The sequence below is a fragment of the Pseudopipra pipra genome, chromosome 4 (assembly GCF_036250125.1).
Source record: "Pseudopipra pipra isolate bDixPip1 chromosome 4, bDixPip1.hap1, whole genome shotgun sequence".
NCBI lineage: Eukaryota > Metazoa > Chordata > Aves > Passeriformes > Pipridae > Pseudopipra > Pseudopipra pipra.
The window spans coordinates 76027214-76043319 of record NC_087552.1 but is presented as its reverse complement, the minus strand read 5'-3'; the positions used below and the strand labels follow the sequence as shown (position 1 = coordinate 76043319).

The window sequence follows — 16106 nt, the reverse complement described above, 5'->3', positions numbered from 1 at the left end:
CTTGTCCCCCAAAGTGTCCCCTGTCCCCCAAGGTGTCCCTTGTCCCGCGGGGTGTCCCCCATTCCCCAAGATGCCTCTTGTCACACATGCTGTTCCCACAGGTCTCTCTTTATTTCCTGCTGCTGGAAATCCGGGAAAGGCCCTGGCAGCGCGTCTGGGCACCGCCACCGCCCCGCAGCCGCCCCACACGTGTGCCAGGGCCAGGGCAGGGTGCCAGGGCAGTGCCCTGTGTGCCAGGGCCGGGGGCTGGAGTGCCAAGGTTGGGGTCCGGGGTGCCAGAGCCATGCCAAGGGTGCCAGGGCTGGGGTGCTGTGGCAGTGTCTCCTGTGCCAGGGCTGGGGTTTGGGGCCTGGTGGTGCCTCTGTGCCGGGGTCAGGTGCCACGGCAGTGCCGTGTGCCCCAGGCTGGGGTGCCGTGGCAGTGCCTCATGTCCCGGGGTCACAGTGACGGCACAGTCAGTGCTGCCGTGCTGGGGCTGCAGTTCGGGTGCCACAGCAGTGCCACGTGTGCCAGGGTTGGGGTGCTATGGCAGTGCTCTGTGTGCCAAGCCTGGAGTGCCGTGGTGGTGCCTCACGTCCTGGAGCTGGGGTGCCGTGGCAGCACTTCACATGCTGGGGCTGGGTTTGGGTGCCCTGGCAGTGCCACAGGGGCCAGGGTCGGGGTGCCATGACAGTGCCTCACGTCCTGGGGGCACGTGTTGGTGTTGCTGTGCTGGGGCTGGAGTTGGGGTGCCACGGCAGTGCCTTCTGTCCTGAGTTTAGGGTGCCGTGGTGGTGCCATGGTGGAGCTTCATGTCCCAGAGTTGGGGTGCCATGGAAGTGCCTCGTGTGCCAAATTTGGGGTGCTGTGGTGGAGCCCCATGTCCTGGGCTCGGGTGCCACAGCTGTGCCTCATGTGCTGGGGCTGGAGTTTGGGTGCCATGGCAGCGCCACACGTGCCGGGGTCGTGGTGCCATGTCGGTGCTGCCGTGCCAGGGCAGTGCCTCGTGTCCCAGGGAGTGCCTCGTGTGCCAGGTTTGGGGTGCCATGGCAGTGCCACATGTCCCAGGACCCCTGTGCCACGGCGGTGCCCCCCGTGCCTGCGGCGTCCCACCGGCGCTACTCGGCCTTGGCACCGTCGCGGGCGCCCAGGTCGCAGCGGTAGTGGAAGATCTGGAAGTTCAGGATGGTGCCCAGCAGGGAGGGGCTGGAGGCGCCCACCTTGCGGAATCCCTGCCCCTCGTAGAGCCGCTGGGCCGCCACCTGCACCATGGAGGTGCTGAGCACCACGGCGCCGAAGCCGCGGGCGCGGGCGAAGGCCAGCACCTCCCGGCACAGCGCCCGCGCCAGCCCGCGCCCGCGCTGCTCCCGGCTCACCGACATCCGCCGCAGCTCCAGCGCCCCGGGCGCGTCCCGCGAGGGCACCGCGCCCACCATGCCCACCACGGAGCCCCCCACCTCGGCCACCCAGAAGCCGCAGTCGGGCGCCCGCAGGTACGCGCCGGGGATGTCGCACAGGTCGGTGCCCAGCGCGTCGCGCACGTAGTCGGCGCTGAGGGAGCGCACGAGCAGCCAGAGCAGCACCAGCGCCAGCCCCACGGCGCCCAGGCCCAGCAGCCAGGACCCGCCGCCCGCCCGCGCGCCCACGAACAGCACGAGCAGCGCCAGCCGCACCCGCGCCGAGCGCAGCACCTGCCGGAACCCCGCCGGGGCGTGCTCCAGGATCCCCCGGGCAAACAGCGCCCGCACCGCGTCCGAGTCCTGCTCCCGGAACGGCCGGATCCGGAACGACGCCATGGCACCTGCGGGGGCACAGGGGTCAGGGAGGGGACAGGGAGGGGGGCACCTGTGGGGGCACAGGGGTCAGGGAGGGGACAGGGAGGGGGGCACCTGCGGGGGCACAGCGGGGTCAGGGAGGGGACAGGGAGGGGGGCACACGCGGGGGCACAGCGGGGTCAGGGAGGGGACAGGGATGGGGGCACACACGGGGGCACAGACGGGTTAGCAAGGGGACAGGGATGGGGGCACCTGCACAGGGCACAGAGGTCAGGGATGGGAGAAGGATTGGGCACCAGTGGGGTCAGGGATGGGAAAGGAATGGGGGCACCTGTGGAGTAAGGGATGGGGCAGGGATGGGACAGGGATGGGGCACCTGTGGGGTCAGGGATGGGGGCACCTGCACAGGGGTCAGGGATGGGACAGGGATGGGGCACCAGTGGGGTCAGGGATGGGACAGGGATGGGGTAACACAGATCCCAAGGCCAGGATGGCACAGGGCGGTCAGGGCAGTGCCCAGCTCCACAGGGACCCTCGGGATACCCCCAGGTCCCAGCACCAGGGTGCAGCAGGGGATCGGGTCAGTGCCCACCTCCCAGGGCACTGCCCACCTCCACAGAGATCCCCAGGGTACCCACAGACCCATTTGTGGGACGGCACAGGGGAGCAGGGCAGTGCCACGGGGATGGGGACACCCGGGGTACCCCCAGAGCCGTCCTTGGGGTGGCACGGGGGGGTCTGGGCTGTGCCGGTGCCTCTCCCACCCGGGGGTCCCCTGTGACGTGGGCTGAGGGGTCCCGAGGGATTCATCCCCCCGCTCCCGGCTGGGGAGGGGGCTTAACTGGGACACCTGGGGGGAGGCAGGGGCTGGGGGGGCCAGAGGGAAGGACAGGAGGAGCCGAGGTTGTGTCCCCCCCACCCGGGACCCCAACACTCACCCCACGCCGAGCGGCACAACGAGCCCGGGACAAAAGTGGGCAGCGCTGGGCACTGGCCTTTGGCCCCAGGGCACAGGGACAAGGGGGGGGCACGGGGACACGGGGAGGGGGGGCACAGGGACACGGGGGGGGCACGGGGACACGGGGGGGGGGGCACAGGGACACGGGGGGGCACGGGGACACGGGGGGGGGGCACGGGGACACGAGGGGGGGCACAGGGACACGAGGGGGGGCACAGAGTCACGGGGGGGGCACGGGGACACGGGGGGGCACAGGGACACGGGGGGGCACAGGGACACGGGGGGGGGCACAGGGACACGAGGGGGGGCACAGAGTCACGGGGGGGGCACGGGGACAGACCGCCTGCGGGGCTGCTCAGGGCGGGGGGGGGCTCAGGTCCCCGCGCATGGGAAAGGGAAACAGCCCCACCCTGCCCCGGGGAAGAGATTGAGGGTCCCCAAACAGCCCCAAACCCCGCGGGGGTCCGGGTCACACCCCCTTACCCCCCGTCCCACCCCCGCCCGGGGTCCCGGCACCCCCCACTCCCCAAAATTCCCCCTCGCCCCCCCCACCTGCTGCTCCCGGCGCGGTCGCTCCTCAAAGCGGGGTCGCGGCTCTGCAGCTCCTCGGGGCGAACCGGGGGGTCCTCACAGGGCCGGGGGGTCCGGTCACCCCCCCGGCACGGCCCGGGGGGTCTCTGGGAGGGGTCTTTGTCTCCCGCAGCCCCCGCACCGGCCTGTGCGGCCGCTCCGCGGAGGTGCGGGGTGCGCTCAGCCCATCGCCCCGCAGCGCTGGGGGCGGCTCGCTCGGCTCGGGGGCGGGTCTCTCTCGGTTTTGGGGGGTCCCCGGTGGCAGCACGGGGGGGTTCCCCCTCGTTCAGCCCGTTCCCAGGCCCACGGAGGCTCCGGCGGCGCGGGGAGCGCAGGCGCGGGTGGGAAGTGCCGCCGCCGCCGGGGTGGGATGATGCCATAAACCCATCCCGGGAAGGTTGTGGGGTCACGGGGGGGGATCGGGGGGCAGCGGCATCTGGACAGGGCATGGGGGTCCCGAGCAGTGGGGGGGGGACAGACAAAACCACTGCCCGGGCCCCCATCCCCGCCCAATCCAAGGGATGGGGCAGCCCTGGGTCCAAACGGCAACGTATCGAACCGGGGTGGGGGTCCAGCCCCTCACCAGGGGGTGTCCCCACTGCAGGAGACCCCCACCCCCTGCCCAGAGCCCCCCGCTGGCACAGGGGACTGGGGGGGTCATCACAGCGATGCCTCGGGGGTCTGGGGTGAAATCCCCGCCAGCCCCGCGCTGGAGCCTTCCCGGGGGGGCCATGGGGGGCCGTGCGGTGCCGGGGACCCCCGTCGTGCTGGGGACCCCCCCGAAGAACGGCTGAGCCCAGCGTGGGGGACAGTCCTTTATTTCGGGCAGTGCCCGACCCGCGGGCACCGGGGGGTGCGGGGGGGTGGGAGGGACACGCGGGTGGGGGTCCTGCGGTTCCCTTGGGCAGCCAGAAGCCCCCCAGGGGACGTGGTGGCATCAGGACCAAGCAGGGCACTGCCCCCCCCGCCCCGGGGAGCTGGACCCCTGCCCTGGCAGGGCTCCCGGGGGGCTGAGGGGGGGCCACCCCGGCCCCTCCTTTGCACCCCGCAGACCCCCCAGTGTGGGGCCCGACGGTCCGCCCCCCCCGTGCCACCCCCGTGCCCGTGTGCCACCCACTCCCTGGGGTTCGGGGGTGCCGGTGCTGGTTCCTGTGCCCTCCCGGTTCTCCTGGGGGTGCTGGTTCCGATGCCAGTACCAGAAGTGTGTGGGCCCGGGGCTGTGCCAGGGCTCGGGGGGTACCAGTCCCGACTCCTGTGCCCCCCGAGCTCTCCCAGTGCCGGTGTCCGATGCCGATGCCCAGTTCCTGTGCCCCTCTCCCGTTCTCCCGGGGGCTCCGGGCGTGCCGGTGCCCAATTCCTCTGCCGGCCCGTGTTCCCCTGAGGGCACGGGCACGGCACCCCCTGGGCCCTCTCCCAGTGCCCCCCAGTCCCAACAGCCCCCCGTGCCCCCACGGCCCGGACCCCCCTGTTGTCCCCATGGCCCCCCCAGTGTCCCCACGGCCCCATCGCTCCCCGGGCTCCCCGCGCGGGGAACCCGCATTGTCCCAGCGCTGCCCAACCCCTCATTGTCCCCATGAGCCCCCCGGGCCCCCCGAACCCTCCCAGGGACCCCCCGCATCCCCCCCGGGCCCGGTGCCCCCAGCCCCGCCCACCCGCCGCCAGCAGCCAATGGGAGCCCAGCGAGGGGGAAGGGGGCGGGACCACTGGGTGTCGGGGCGGGGCCTACTGGGGGCGGGGTTTGTGGCGGAGCCTCCGTTGGTCAGCGGGGGTGGGCGGGGCTTGCGAGGAGGGGCCATTGATGGACAGAGAGGGGGCGTGGCCTCCACAGGGGGCGTGGCCTCCCGTAGTTCCCACGCGGGCCCCGGGGTCGGTCCAGCCCCTTTCCCGATCCCGTTCCCGATCCCGTTCCCGGTCCCGTTGTCATTCCCGGTCCCCCCCAGCCCCGCAGAGGCGCAGCGGCAGCGCAGCCAACTTTACTGGGAGCCGTCCCGTCCCGCCGGGCGCGCCCGCCCCGGCCCCGACCCCCGCGCCCCCCGCGCCCCCCGGGCCGAGCCCGCGGCCCCGGGAGCCCCCGGTCACGGTCCCGGTGCCGGTCCCGGCCGGTGGCCGCGGCCGTGGGCGCGCAGGCGGCGCAGGCGCTGCCGCCGCAGCCGCAGGGTCGGGTCGGGGGCCGGGCGGGACCCCCGGGGCCGCCCCCGCGCCCGCTCCAGGCGGAAGCTGCAGGGGGTCGGGACGTTCTCGAAGGACACCCAGCACGACCGCGTGGCCGCCTCGTAGCCCTCGGCCCGCGCCGTCACCTCGTACTCGCCCGGGTTCAGCAGCCGCCAGTAGTCCCCGTCCACGGCTGGGGGGGGGGAAGGTGCCCCGGGGGGTCACACACCCGTCCCGTCCCTGTGCCCAGCCCTGTCCTTGTCCATACCTCTGTCCCCATCCCTGCCCCATTCCCGTGCTCATCCCCAGCCCCATTCCATTCCCATCCCCAATCCCATCCTTGTCCCATCCCTATTCCCAACCTCTTCTCATTCCATCCCATTCCTATCCCCATCCCATCCCGTCCCATCCCCATTCCCAGTCTAATCCTATTTCCACTGCCCTCTGCAAATCCCATCCCCTTCCCATCCCTGTCCCCAACTCTATCCCATTCATATCCACAGTCCCATTCCAGTCCCATCCCATCCCCATTCCCATCCACAATCCCATCCCATTCCCAGCTCTGTTCTTTGCCCTCATCCTCATCCCCAGCCCCATCCCATTCACACCCCCAATCCCATTCCTGTCCCCTTCCCATCCCCTTTCCCGGTCTTATCCTATTTCCATCCCCATCTGCAATCCCCAATCCCACCCCATCCTCAAATCCCACCTCATTCTTCTCCCTGTCCCCATCCCTGTTCCCTGTCCTCATGCCCACCCCATTCACATCTCCAGTCCTATTCCTGTTCCCAGCCCCATTCCCCACTTCACCCCATTCCCATCCCCATCCCATTGGTGTCCCAGTCCCCTCCCATCCCCCCGGTGCCCCGTACCGGTGCGGACGTCGTGGTTGATGCCATCCACGGCGATGATGGCGTTGGGGATGCCCTGCTCGGTGTCACTGTCCCGGACCACGCCCTTGATCCCTCGGTGCACCTGGGGGGGGTCCGGGGGGCATCACAGGGGGGGCAGGTGGCACATGTGCACCCCCCGGTGCCACCCCCAGTGTTTGGGGACCCCTGACCGTGTCCCACTGCCATCCTGCCAAAACCCCAATCCCTCAGTGCCCACGTCCCCCCGGTACCCCCAAGTGTGACCCCCTGGCGTGTCCCCCCCAGGCTCAGGGAGCCCCCCCAGGGGGGTCTGCTGTCCCTGATGGGTCCCTGACCCAGGGGCCCCACAGCACCTGTGCCCTCAGAACCCACACCCTGGACACCCCTCCCCTATTGTCCCCGTAGCCTCAGCACCCCCAAACCCCCCAGTGCCCCCATGGCCCCTGTACCCCCGACCCCCACCCAGGACACCCCTTTCCCGGTGCCCCCACGGCCCCAGCACCCCCGACCCCCACCCAGGACACCCCTTTCCCAGTGGCCCCCTGGTTCCAGCACCCCCGACCCCACCCAGGACACCCCTTTCCCGGTGCCCCCACAGCCCCAGCACCCCCGACCCCACCCAGGACACCCCTTTCCCGGTGCCCCCCTGGTTCCAGCACCCCCGACCCCACCCAGGACACCCCTTTCCCGGTGCCCCCTGGTTCCAGCACACTCCGGACAGACAGACAGACCTCGGGGCAGTTTGGGGCCCCCCGAGCCGTGTCCTCCCTGCCGAGCCCCCGGCCCCCGGTGCCCCTGTCCCCCCCCGGCCCCCTCCCGACCTGCTCCATGAAGAGCAGCAGGGACTCGCGGTTGTTCTCCCACTCGTGGGGCAGCTCCGAGGCGTGCGGGAACTTGTCGCAGGAGAGCTCCACGGTGATCTCGAAGCAGTTGGTGTGCAGGTAGCTGAAGTCGTTCATGCCTGGGCGGGACGGGGGGGGTCGGGGGGTGCCCGGCCCGCCCCCCACGCCCCCCCCCGGGCCCCCACTCACTGCCGGCCACCGTGTGCCAGTCGGCCCCGTTGATGACGTTGCCCAGGCGGGCGAAGTCGTCGTAGTGGCAGCGCCGGCGGTCGCCGCTGGCCATGGCCAGGTTGGCGGTGGCGTAGACCGTGGCCAGCCAGCGGAACACGCCGTCGTCGGGCGTGGGGGTGAGCTCCTGAGCCTTCCAGTAGGTGCGGGTCATGTCGAAGGGGTAGGTGACCACCAGCTCCCCCCCGTGCAGGTTGGCGCTCAGCACGAACGGGAAGCGCTGCATCCACGCGATCACCGCCCGCGTCTCGGGGGCCACCTGGGGGGGCTCCGTGTCACGGGGGGGCCCGGGGGAAGCGCTCCCGGCGACCCCCTGCCCGGGGCACAGTGCTGAGACCCCCCCGGTCTGTCCCCAGCACAGCCCCCCCGAGGGTGGGCAGCCCCCGGGGCGCTGGTGTGGGAGGATGGGGGGGCTTGGGGGGCTCACTGTGGCACTGGAGTGGGAGGATGGGGGGGTTTGAGGGGCTCACTGTGGCACTGGAGCAGGAGGATGGGGGGTCTGGGGGGTTTGGGGGGCTCACTGTGGCACTGGAGCAGGAGGATGGGGGGGTTTGGGGGGCTTGGGGGGCTCACTGTGGCAGTGGAGTGGGAGGATGGGGGGCTTTGGGGGGTTTGGGGGGCTCTCTGTGGCACTGGAGCGGGAGGATGAGGGGGTTTGGGGGGCTTGGGGGGCTCACTGTGGCACTGGTGTGGGAGGATGAGGGGGCTCCAGGGGGGCTCGCTCTGGTTAAGGGGATTTCACGGGCTCATGGCAGCACCGGGGCAGGAGGATGGGCGGGTTTGGGGGGCTCACCGTGGCATTGGGGCAGGAGGTCAGGATGCAGGAGGAGGGGGGTTTCAGGGGGTTCACCACGGTGTTGGCATGAGGGATTGTGGGGAGTTCACTGCAGTGCCAGCACAGGAGGATGGGGGGCTTTGGGGGGGCTCACCACAACACTGGGGTGGGAGGAAGGGGAGTTTGGGGGGCTATCGGGGGGAGGCTCACCATGGCATCAGCATGGGAGGATGGGGGCGTTCAGGGGGCTCACCGTGGCATTGGCACAGACTGGGGGGGGTTCAGGGGGCTCATTGTGGCATTGGTACAGCCTGGGGGGTCTTGGGGGCTCACCATGGCATTGGCACAGACTGGGGGGGTTTCAGGGGGCTCATCGTGGTGTTGGCACAGCCTGGGGGGACTCGGGGGCTCACCGTGGCGTTGGCCAGGGTGTAGTACTCGGGGATGGGGATGTAGTGGTTGGGGAACTCGTGGGGCACCAGGTCGTTGTCCTCGGCGTCCCACAGCGCCGTGTTCAGGTCGGCGAAGTTGTGGTTGAGGTCGATGCCCTCGTAGGTCCAGCGGCCCATGGCCCAGCCCGCCAGCTCCGAGCCCTGTGGGGGCAGCGGGGGCACTGGGATGGGCACTGGGATGGGCCCTGGGATGGGCCCCGGGGCGGCCCCGGAGGGTCCCGTCCCCCGTCCCTACCAGCTCGTAGGCGGTCTCGTATCCGTCGGGGTTCATGGAGGGCAGCAGGTGGATGCGGGTGTCCGTGACCAGCTGCACCACGCGGGGGTTGCCCCTCCGGAATTCCCGGCACAGGTATTCCATGAGGTTGAGCAGCAGCTCCCGGCCCAGCACCTCGTTCCCGTGCATCCCGGCCACGTAGCGGAACTCGGGCTCCCCTGCCGGGCACGGGGACGTGGCTGGGGGGGCACAGTCACCCCCCCTCTGTGCCCTGTGCCAGCCTGGGTGTCCCTGGGACCGACCCTGTCGCCTGCACCGCCCTGGGCATCCCAAATCATCCCGTCCTGCACCAGTCTGGGTGTCCCTGGAGACTGTCCCCATCCACCTGCACCATCCTGGGTGTCCCCGTCCTCCCCCGTCCCCATCCTGCACCAGTCTGTGTCACAGCACACCCCATCCCTGTCCTGGGCATCCCCATCCACCCTGTCCCTGTCCTGTGCCAGCCTGGGCATCCCTGGTGACTGTGCCCATCCCCTGCACCAGGCTGGCTGTCCCCAGTGACCCCATCCTGGGCATTCCCAGCCACCCCATCCCCATCCAGCACCATCCTGGGTGTCCCCAGTCACCCCATCCTGCACCCGACTGTGTGTCCCTGTCCCCCTCGTCCCCATCCCCCTGCACCAGCCTGGGTGTCCCTGGGGACTCTCTGCATCCCCACTCTGTCCCCAGCCTGGGTGTCCTTGTCCCCATCCTGCACCGGCTTGTGTGTCCCTGGAGTCTGTGCCCACCCACCTGCACCAGCCTGGGCATCCCCAGCCACCCTGTCCCCAGCCTGGGTGTCCCTGTCCCAGTCCATCCCCATCCAGCAGCAGCCTGGCTGTCCCCAGTCACCCCATCCTGCACCTGACTGCCTGTCCCTGTCCCCCCATCCCCATCCTGGGTGTCCCTGTCCCCCCATGTGTCCAGCCGGGTGTCCCTGTCCCCCCATCCCCATCCCGGGTGTCCCTGTCCCCCCATGTGTCCCCCCTGGGTGTCCCTGTCCCCCCATCCCGGGTGTCCCTGTCCCCCCATGTGTCCAGCCGGGTGTCCCTGTCCCCCCATCCCCATCCCGGGTGTCCCTGTCCCCCCATCCCCATCCCGGGTGTCCCTGTCCCCCCTGGGTGTCCCCCCTGGGTGTCCCTGTCCCCCCATCCCGGGTGTCCCTGTCCCCCCATGTGTCCCCCCGGGTGTCCCTGTCCCCCCATGTGTCCCCCCCGGGTGTCCCTGTCCCCCTGTCCCCCGCTGCCCACCGAGCTCGTGCTGCCCGGGGTGGTCGGAGATCTCCATGACGTAGAGGCGGCGCCCGCGGGAGCTGTGCCCGATGCTGTACACGCGGGTGATGTCGGGGCACTCCTCGCTCACCCGCTTCATCAGCTGGGGGCAGCGGGGTCAGCGGCACTGGGGGGGGGCACAGAGACCCCCCTGCCCCGTGCTGGGTGCCCCCAGTGACACACAGACCCCCTGCCCCACACCACAGTGCCCCCAGTGACACACAGACCCCCTGCCCCACACCACAGTGCCCCCAGTGACACACAGACCCCCTGCCCCACACCGCAGTGCCCCCAGTGACACACAGACCCCCTGCCCCACACCACAGTGCCCCTGGGGACACACAGACCCCCTGCCCCGTGCTGGGGTGCCACCAGTGACACACAGACCCCCTGCCCCACACCACAGTGCCCCTGGGGGTGCGGAGACCCCCCGCCCCACTCCGGGGTGTCCCCGAGGGGCAGAGACCCTCTGCCCCCAGCTGAGGTGCCCCCCGAGGGACAGAGACCCCTCATCCCATGCCGGGGTGCCCTCATGGGTGCAGAGACACCCCCTCCCCATGCTGGGGTGCCCCTGGGGGCACACAGACCCCTGCCCCACACCGAGGTGCCCCCAGGGACACGGAGACCCCCCACCCCGCCCCGCCCCTCCGGGGCTGGCACCTTTCTCATCTCCTTGTAGTTGTGGTGTCGGAAATCCAGGTCGGAGGCGGGCGGGGCCGGGCCGTGCCAGGCGTAGGCATCGCTGGGGTCTGGGGGAGCCGGGTGGGCACGGGGGGGACACGGTCAGAGACCCCGGGGACAGCCCAGCCCCCCACCCTGGGGACGGCCCCGTGCTGGGCACCGGGGGGTCGGGGTGTGGGGACCCACCGAGCACCCCCGGGGCAGGGGGCACCCCCGGGCCCCCCCGGTACCCACCGGGCAGGGGGCAGCCCAGCACCTCGGCCCGCAGGCAGATGGTGCCGTTGGGGAACCAGCTCTGGGGGTTGATGCGCAGGAACCGCCCCACCAGGGGCGTGGGCAGCACGTTCAGCACCGGCGTCTCGGGGTCCTTGTTCCCGGGGAACACCTGCGGGCACAGGGCTGTGCCAACGGGGCGGGGGGGGGGGACAGAGAGCGGCCCCTCGGGGCCCAAAGGGTGACAGGAGCCCCGGCCCCCCCGGCCCTGCAGCCCCTGAGGAGGGGCACACACGGCTGAGGGGGGGAGCCCAGTAGGGCTGCGGGATCTGGGCTGCTGGTGCTGCTCTGCCCCCCAAAACCCGCCACCCCACAGGGGGAGCGACCCCAGGGAGGGGCACAGGGACCCCCAAACCTGACCCTGGCACAGCTCTGGCACAGGGACCCCCAAACCCACCCTGGTACAGGGACCCCAAACCCACCCCAGCACCAGGCTGCTGTGCTCACCCCCGGGCATGGCTGTGCCACCCAGTGCCACGCACGCAACACGTGTGTGCCCAGGAGGGACTGGCATGTGCCCAGGGGGGGTTGGCATGTGCCCGGGGGGGGTTGGCATGTGCCCGGGGGGGGTTGGCATGTGCCCAGGGGGGGGTGGCATGTGCCCAGGGGGGGGTGGCATGTGCCCAGGGGGGGTCCTGGCCCACAGCCAGGGCAGCCCAGGGGACAAGCAGCCTTTGTGCTGGGGGGAAGTGCTGGAGGGTGCCCGGGGTGGGGAGGCCAAGGGCAACAGAGCCAGGGCCCGGTGCCAGCTGGCACAGCTCCCCCGGGGTGGTTAACCCAGCCAGGGAGGTTAACCCCGGGATGGCTTCCCCACCTGGCACTGTTAACTCACCTGGTGCGGTTAACCCAGCATGGTTAACCCAGCATGGTTAACCCTCCTGCCATAGTTAACCCAGCGTGGTTAACCCCCTCTCCAGCATGGTTAACCCACCATAGTTAACCTGGCATGGTTAACCCACATAGTTAATCCCCTCTCCAGCATAGTTAACCTGCATGGTTAACCCCCTCTCCAACATGGTTAACCCACCATAGTTAACCTGGCATGCTTAACCCCTTCTCCAGCATGGCTAACCCTCCTGCCATGGTTAACCCAGCATGGTTAACCCCCTCTCCAGCATGATTAACCCACATAGTTAACCCGGCATGCTTAACCCCCTCTGCAGCATAGTTAAACCCCATAGTTAACCCAGCAAGGTTAACCCCCTCTCCAGCATGGTTAACCCAGCATGGTTAACCCCTTCTCCAGCATGGTTAACCCACCATAGTTAACCTGGCATGGTTAACCCACATACTTAACCCCCTCTCCAGCATGGTTAACCCACCATAGTTAACCCAGCATGGTTAACCCACATAGTTAACCCCCTTTCCAGCATGGCTAACCCTCCTGCCATGGTTAACCCCGGCATGTTTAACCCACCCAGCATGGTTAAATCACCCGGCACCACTAACCCCAGCACACTCAAGCCCCAGTATGTCTAATTAACCCCGGCACAGCTAATTAACCCCACCCCCCCCAGCACGGCCACTCCCCTCATGCCCTTGCCCCGCTCAGGGGCCCCTCCCCACAGCCCGGGGGTGCCGTTTAGGGGTTCCCACTCCCCTCTTTCCCCCCTTTGGGATCTCCCCCGAGCACCCACCGCCTCCTCGGAGCCGTTCCTGCTCGGCACCCACGCGTGGGAGTCGTTGCTGACCTGCACCTTGTAGGACGTCACCCAGTCGTACCTGCGTGGGGAGAGGGTCGGGGGGGATGCTCGGGGGGATTTTTTACCCCCCCTCTGCACCTCGTCCCTTACGTCCAGATGGAGTTGAGCCCCTGGGTGACCACGCCGGTGAAGAGGGTGAGGCGCCGGGCGTCCACCCGCAGCCACTGCCCCGCGTCCTCCCGCCCCGCGCACCACCCGCCGTCGAAGGGGTCCCCGTCGTACAGCCCCGACTGCGGGGAGAGGGGTAAAATTAAGGGGGAAAACCCCTCCACCCCACCCACCGCACCCCACACACCCCCCCCCCGCCCCGTACGGGGCGGGGGGGGGGTGTGTGGGGTGCGGTGGGTGGGGTTTTTTTGTTACCTGGGGTGGGGTTGTGTCACCTGGATGTTACCTGGATGTTGAGGCGGCCCCGGTGGGCGCCCAGCCCGGGGCGTTTGTGGCTGGACGCGTGGAGCTGCGTGTCGTCCACCCGCAGGGATTCCAGCCCCAGGGGGGGGCACGCTGGGGAGGGGGAAAAATCCGGGATCACCCCCATCCTCACACGGGATGTGTGGTGTGGGCGTTCCCCTCCCTCCTCCCCGTTCCCGGTGGACCTACAGGGTCCCTGTGGGGCGGCCGGAGCCTTCGGCTTCTTCTTCCTCACCACCTTCTTCCTCACCACTTTCTTCCTCACCACCACCTTCCTCTTCCTCACCGCGGGGACCTTTGGGGCCGGGGCTGGGGGAAGAGGGGGGCGGGTATAGGGACCCCAGGGCAGGGGGGGGCTTGGATAACACGTGCAGCCCCCTCCCCATAGGGCAGGGGCACCCCCAGAGCCTGGCACCCCGTTGTGCCCCCCACGTGAACCCCCCCAGACCCCCATCACCCCTTCCAGACACCCCCTCCCGATCCCCCTTCCCCAAATGCAGCCCCACCCGTGGCACTCCGTCTGTGTCCCCCCGTGCCCCCCATGTAACCCCCCCGGGCACACTCAGTGCACAGATACCCCCCCACGCGTGTTCGTGTCCACACGTGTGTGCTCACGCTCCCACGGCCGAGTGCACACACGTGTGCACACAGAGCCATGTGCACACACAGCCCTGTGCATACATATGTGCACACACGTGCACACACACACCTTAAACCCCGCCCTCCACACACAGCCCTGTGCACACACATGTGCACACAGACATGTACACACACACACAGCCGTGTACACACATATGTGCACACACACACATGCACACACGCACACAGAGCCCTGTGCACACACATGTACACACACACAGACATTTACACACACGTGCACACACACACAGCCCTGTGCACACACATGTGCACACAGACATGTACACACACACAGAGACATGAACACACACATGTGAACACACACACCCCTTAAACCCCACCCTCTGCACACACGTGCACACACATGTGCACACAGACATGTACACACACACAGCCCTGTGCACACACACGTGCACACACAGAGCCATGTACACACACATGTGCAGATGTGCACACCCCCCCCTTAAACCCCGCCCCTCACACACGGTCCTGTGCACACACACAGAGCTCTGTGCACACACACGTGCACACACAGACATGTACACACACAGACATGTACACACACAGAGACATGTACACACACATGCACACACAGTCCTGTGCGCACACATATAGAGCTTTGTACACACACACGTGCACAGACAGACATGTACACAGACAGACATGTACACACACACATGCACAGACAGACATGTACACACACACAGACATGTACACACACACAGACATGTACACAAACAGACATGTACACACACAGACATGTACACACATCTGTGCACACACACGGAGCTGTGCACACACGTCCCTGCACATACGGCCTTGCACACACAGAGCTGGGCACACACTGAGCACACACAGCCCTGTTCATGCACACACACAGTGCCAGGAACACACACATCTCCTGCACATACAGCCACACACACACATCCCTCTGCACACACCCCCCCCATCCCCACACCCCCACCCCCTCCCACACCCCCCTGGGCACTTCCCCCCCTCCCCCCGCACACCCCTGTGCTCCCCCCCCACCCCCAGCTCAGCCTCAGCCCCCCAACTCCTACCTGTGGCCGCGGGGTCCCCCTCCCGCAGCCCCCCGCGCCGGGAGGGGCCGGGGCTGGGGGGCGTCCCGCTGCCCCGCGGGGGGGTCACCGGGGTTGCCCTCGGGGGGGACACCCCGCTGCCCTTGGGGGGGCCCGTCGTGGTGCCCCTCGGAGGGGACACCCCGCTGCTTTTCGGGGGTCCCGTCGTGGCGCCCCTCGGGTGGGACGCTCCGCTGCCTTTGGGGGGTCCCGTCGTGCTGGCCCTCGGGGGGGCGGCCGTGGTGCCCCTCTGGGGGGACCCCCCGCCGCCTTTGGGGGGTCCCGCCGCCGTGCCCTTTGGGGGGGACCCCTCGCCGCCTTTGGGGGGTCCCGTCGCGGAGCCTCTCGGGGGGGCGGCCGTGGTGCCCCTCGGGGGGGATCCCCCGTCGCCTCTGGGGGGTCCCGCCGCCGTGCCCACCCCCGTGGGCTGGGCGGGGGGGGTCGGCAGCCCTCGGGGGCGGGGGGTGGCGCGGGCGGGGGGCGCTGCCCGGGCGGGGGGCGGCGGGGGGCTCAGCAGGAGCAGCAGCAGCAGCGGGGCGAGGGGCACCCCCGGCATGGCCGCGGCCCTGCCTGTCCCTGCCCGCTCCTGCCTGGCCCGCTCCTGCCCATCCCGGCCCTTCCCCGCCCCTCCCCGCCTCCCGCGCCCCCCGCCCACTCCCGCCCCGCCGGGACCCCCGCCCGCATCCTGCCAGCCCTCTCTGCCCGCCCCCTGCCCGGGACCCCCGCCCGTCCCGTGTCCATCCCCTGCCCGCCCCCTGCCCGGGACCCCCGCCCGTCCCGTGTCCATCCCCTGCCCGCCCCTATCCCCCCCCGCTCCCTGCCCGGGACCCCCGCCCGCCCCGCCCCGTTAAACTGTCCCGCCCCCCCCGTGTGACCCGCGCCCTCGAATGGTGACAGGGGTCCCCCCGCTCCCTGCGGGCCTTGGCCCGTGTCCCCCCGTCCCCAGCACCGCAGTGTCCCCGCTGGCCCCATCCCTGTGTCCCCGCCGACCCCAGAACCCCCCGCCGTGTCCCCCGTCCCACCGCTGTATCCCCACGATCCCATCACCGCGTCCTCACTGTCCCCACCCCCGGCGGTGTCCCCCCCGTCCCGTCCCCGTGTCCCCTCCCCACGCCGGCGGTGCCCGGGGGTCCCGGGGGTCCCCTCCTCGCCGCCGCCGCGGCCCCGCCGGCCGAGCCCGGGGACCCGGCCGGT

General features: G+C 70.0%; 2 protein-coding genes across 3 annotated transcripts; both read right to left on the bottom strand.

Moving 5' to 3' along the window:
- Nucleotides 1-90: 90 nt before the first annotated feature.
- Nucleotides 91-3616, bottom strand: NAT8 (N-acetyltransferase 8 (putative)). Of its 2 annotated transcripts, none has more exons than XM_064653689.1 (2): nucleotides 3265-3616; nucleotides 91-1780 (listed from the first exon to the last, which is right to left on the bottom strand). In XM_064653689.1, exon 2 carries the CDS (start codon nucleotides 1773-1775, stop codon nucleotides 1098-1100), a length of 678 nt encoding a protein of 225 aa, XP_064509759.1. In that variant the 5' UTR covers nucleotides 1776-1780; nucleotides 3265-3616; the 3' UTR covers nucleotides 91-1097. The 2 variants fall into 2 exon arrangements, with proteins under 2 accessions (XP_064509759.1, XP_064509760.1); XM_064653690.1 differs by lacking the exon at nucleotides 3265-3616 and adding an exon at nucleotides 2693-2796.
- On the bottom strand, nucleotides 3525-15468 carry CPXM1 (carboxypeptidase X, M14 family member 1). The gene is made up of 14 exons (XM_064653928.1): nucleotides 14895-15468; nucleotides 13384-13503; nucleotides 13178-13287; nucleotides 12874-13013; nucleotides 12718-12802; nucleotides 11042-11192; nucleotides 10787-10875; nucleotides 10106-10229; nucleotides 8838-9034; nucleotides 8564-8743; nucleotides 7337-7634; nucleotides 7127-7266; nucleotides 6306-6408; nucleotides 3525-5626 (listed from the first exon to the last, which is right to left on the bottom strand). The coding sequence occupies exons 1-14, from the start codon at nucleotides 15466-15468 to the stop codon at nucleotides 5358-5360; spliced, it is 2580 nt and encodes an 859-aa protein (XP_064509998.1). The 3' UTR covers nucleotides 3525-5357.
- Nucleotides 15469-16106: the final 638 nt, after the last annotated feature.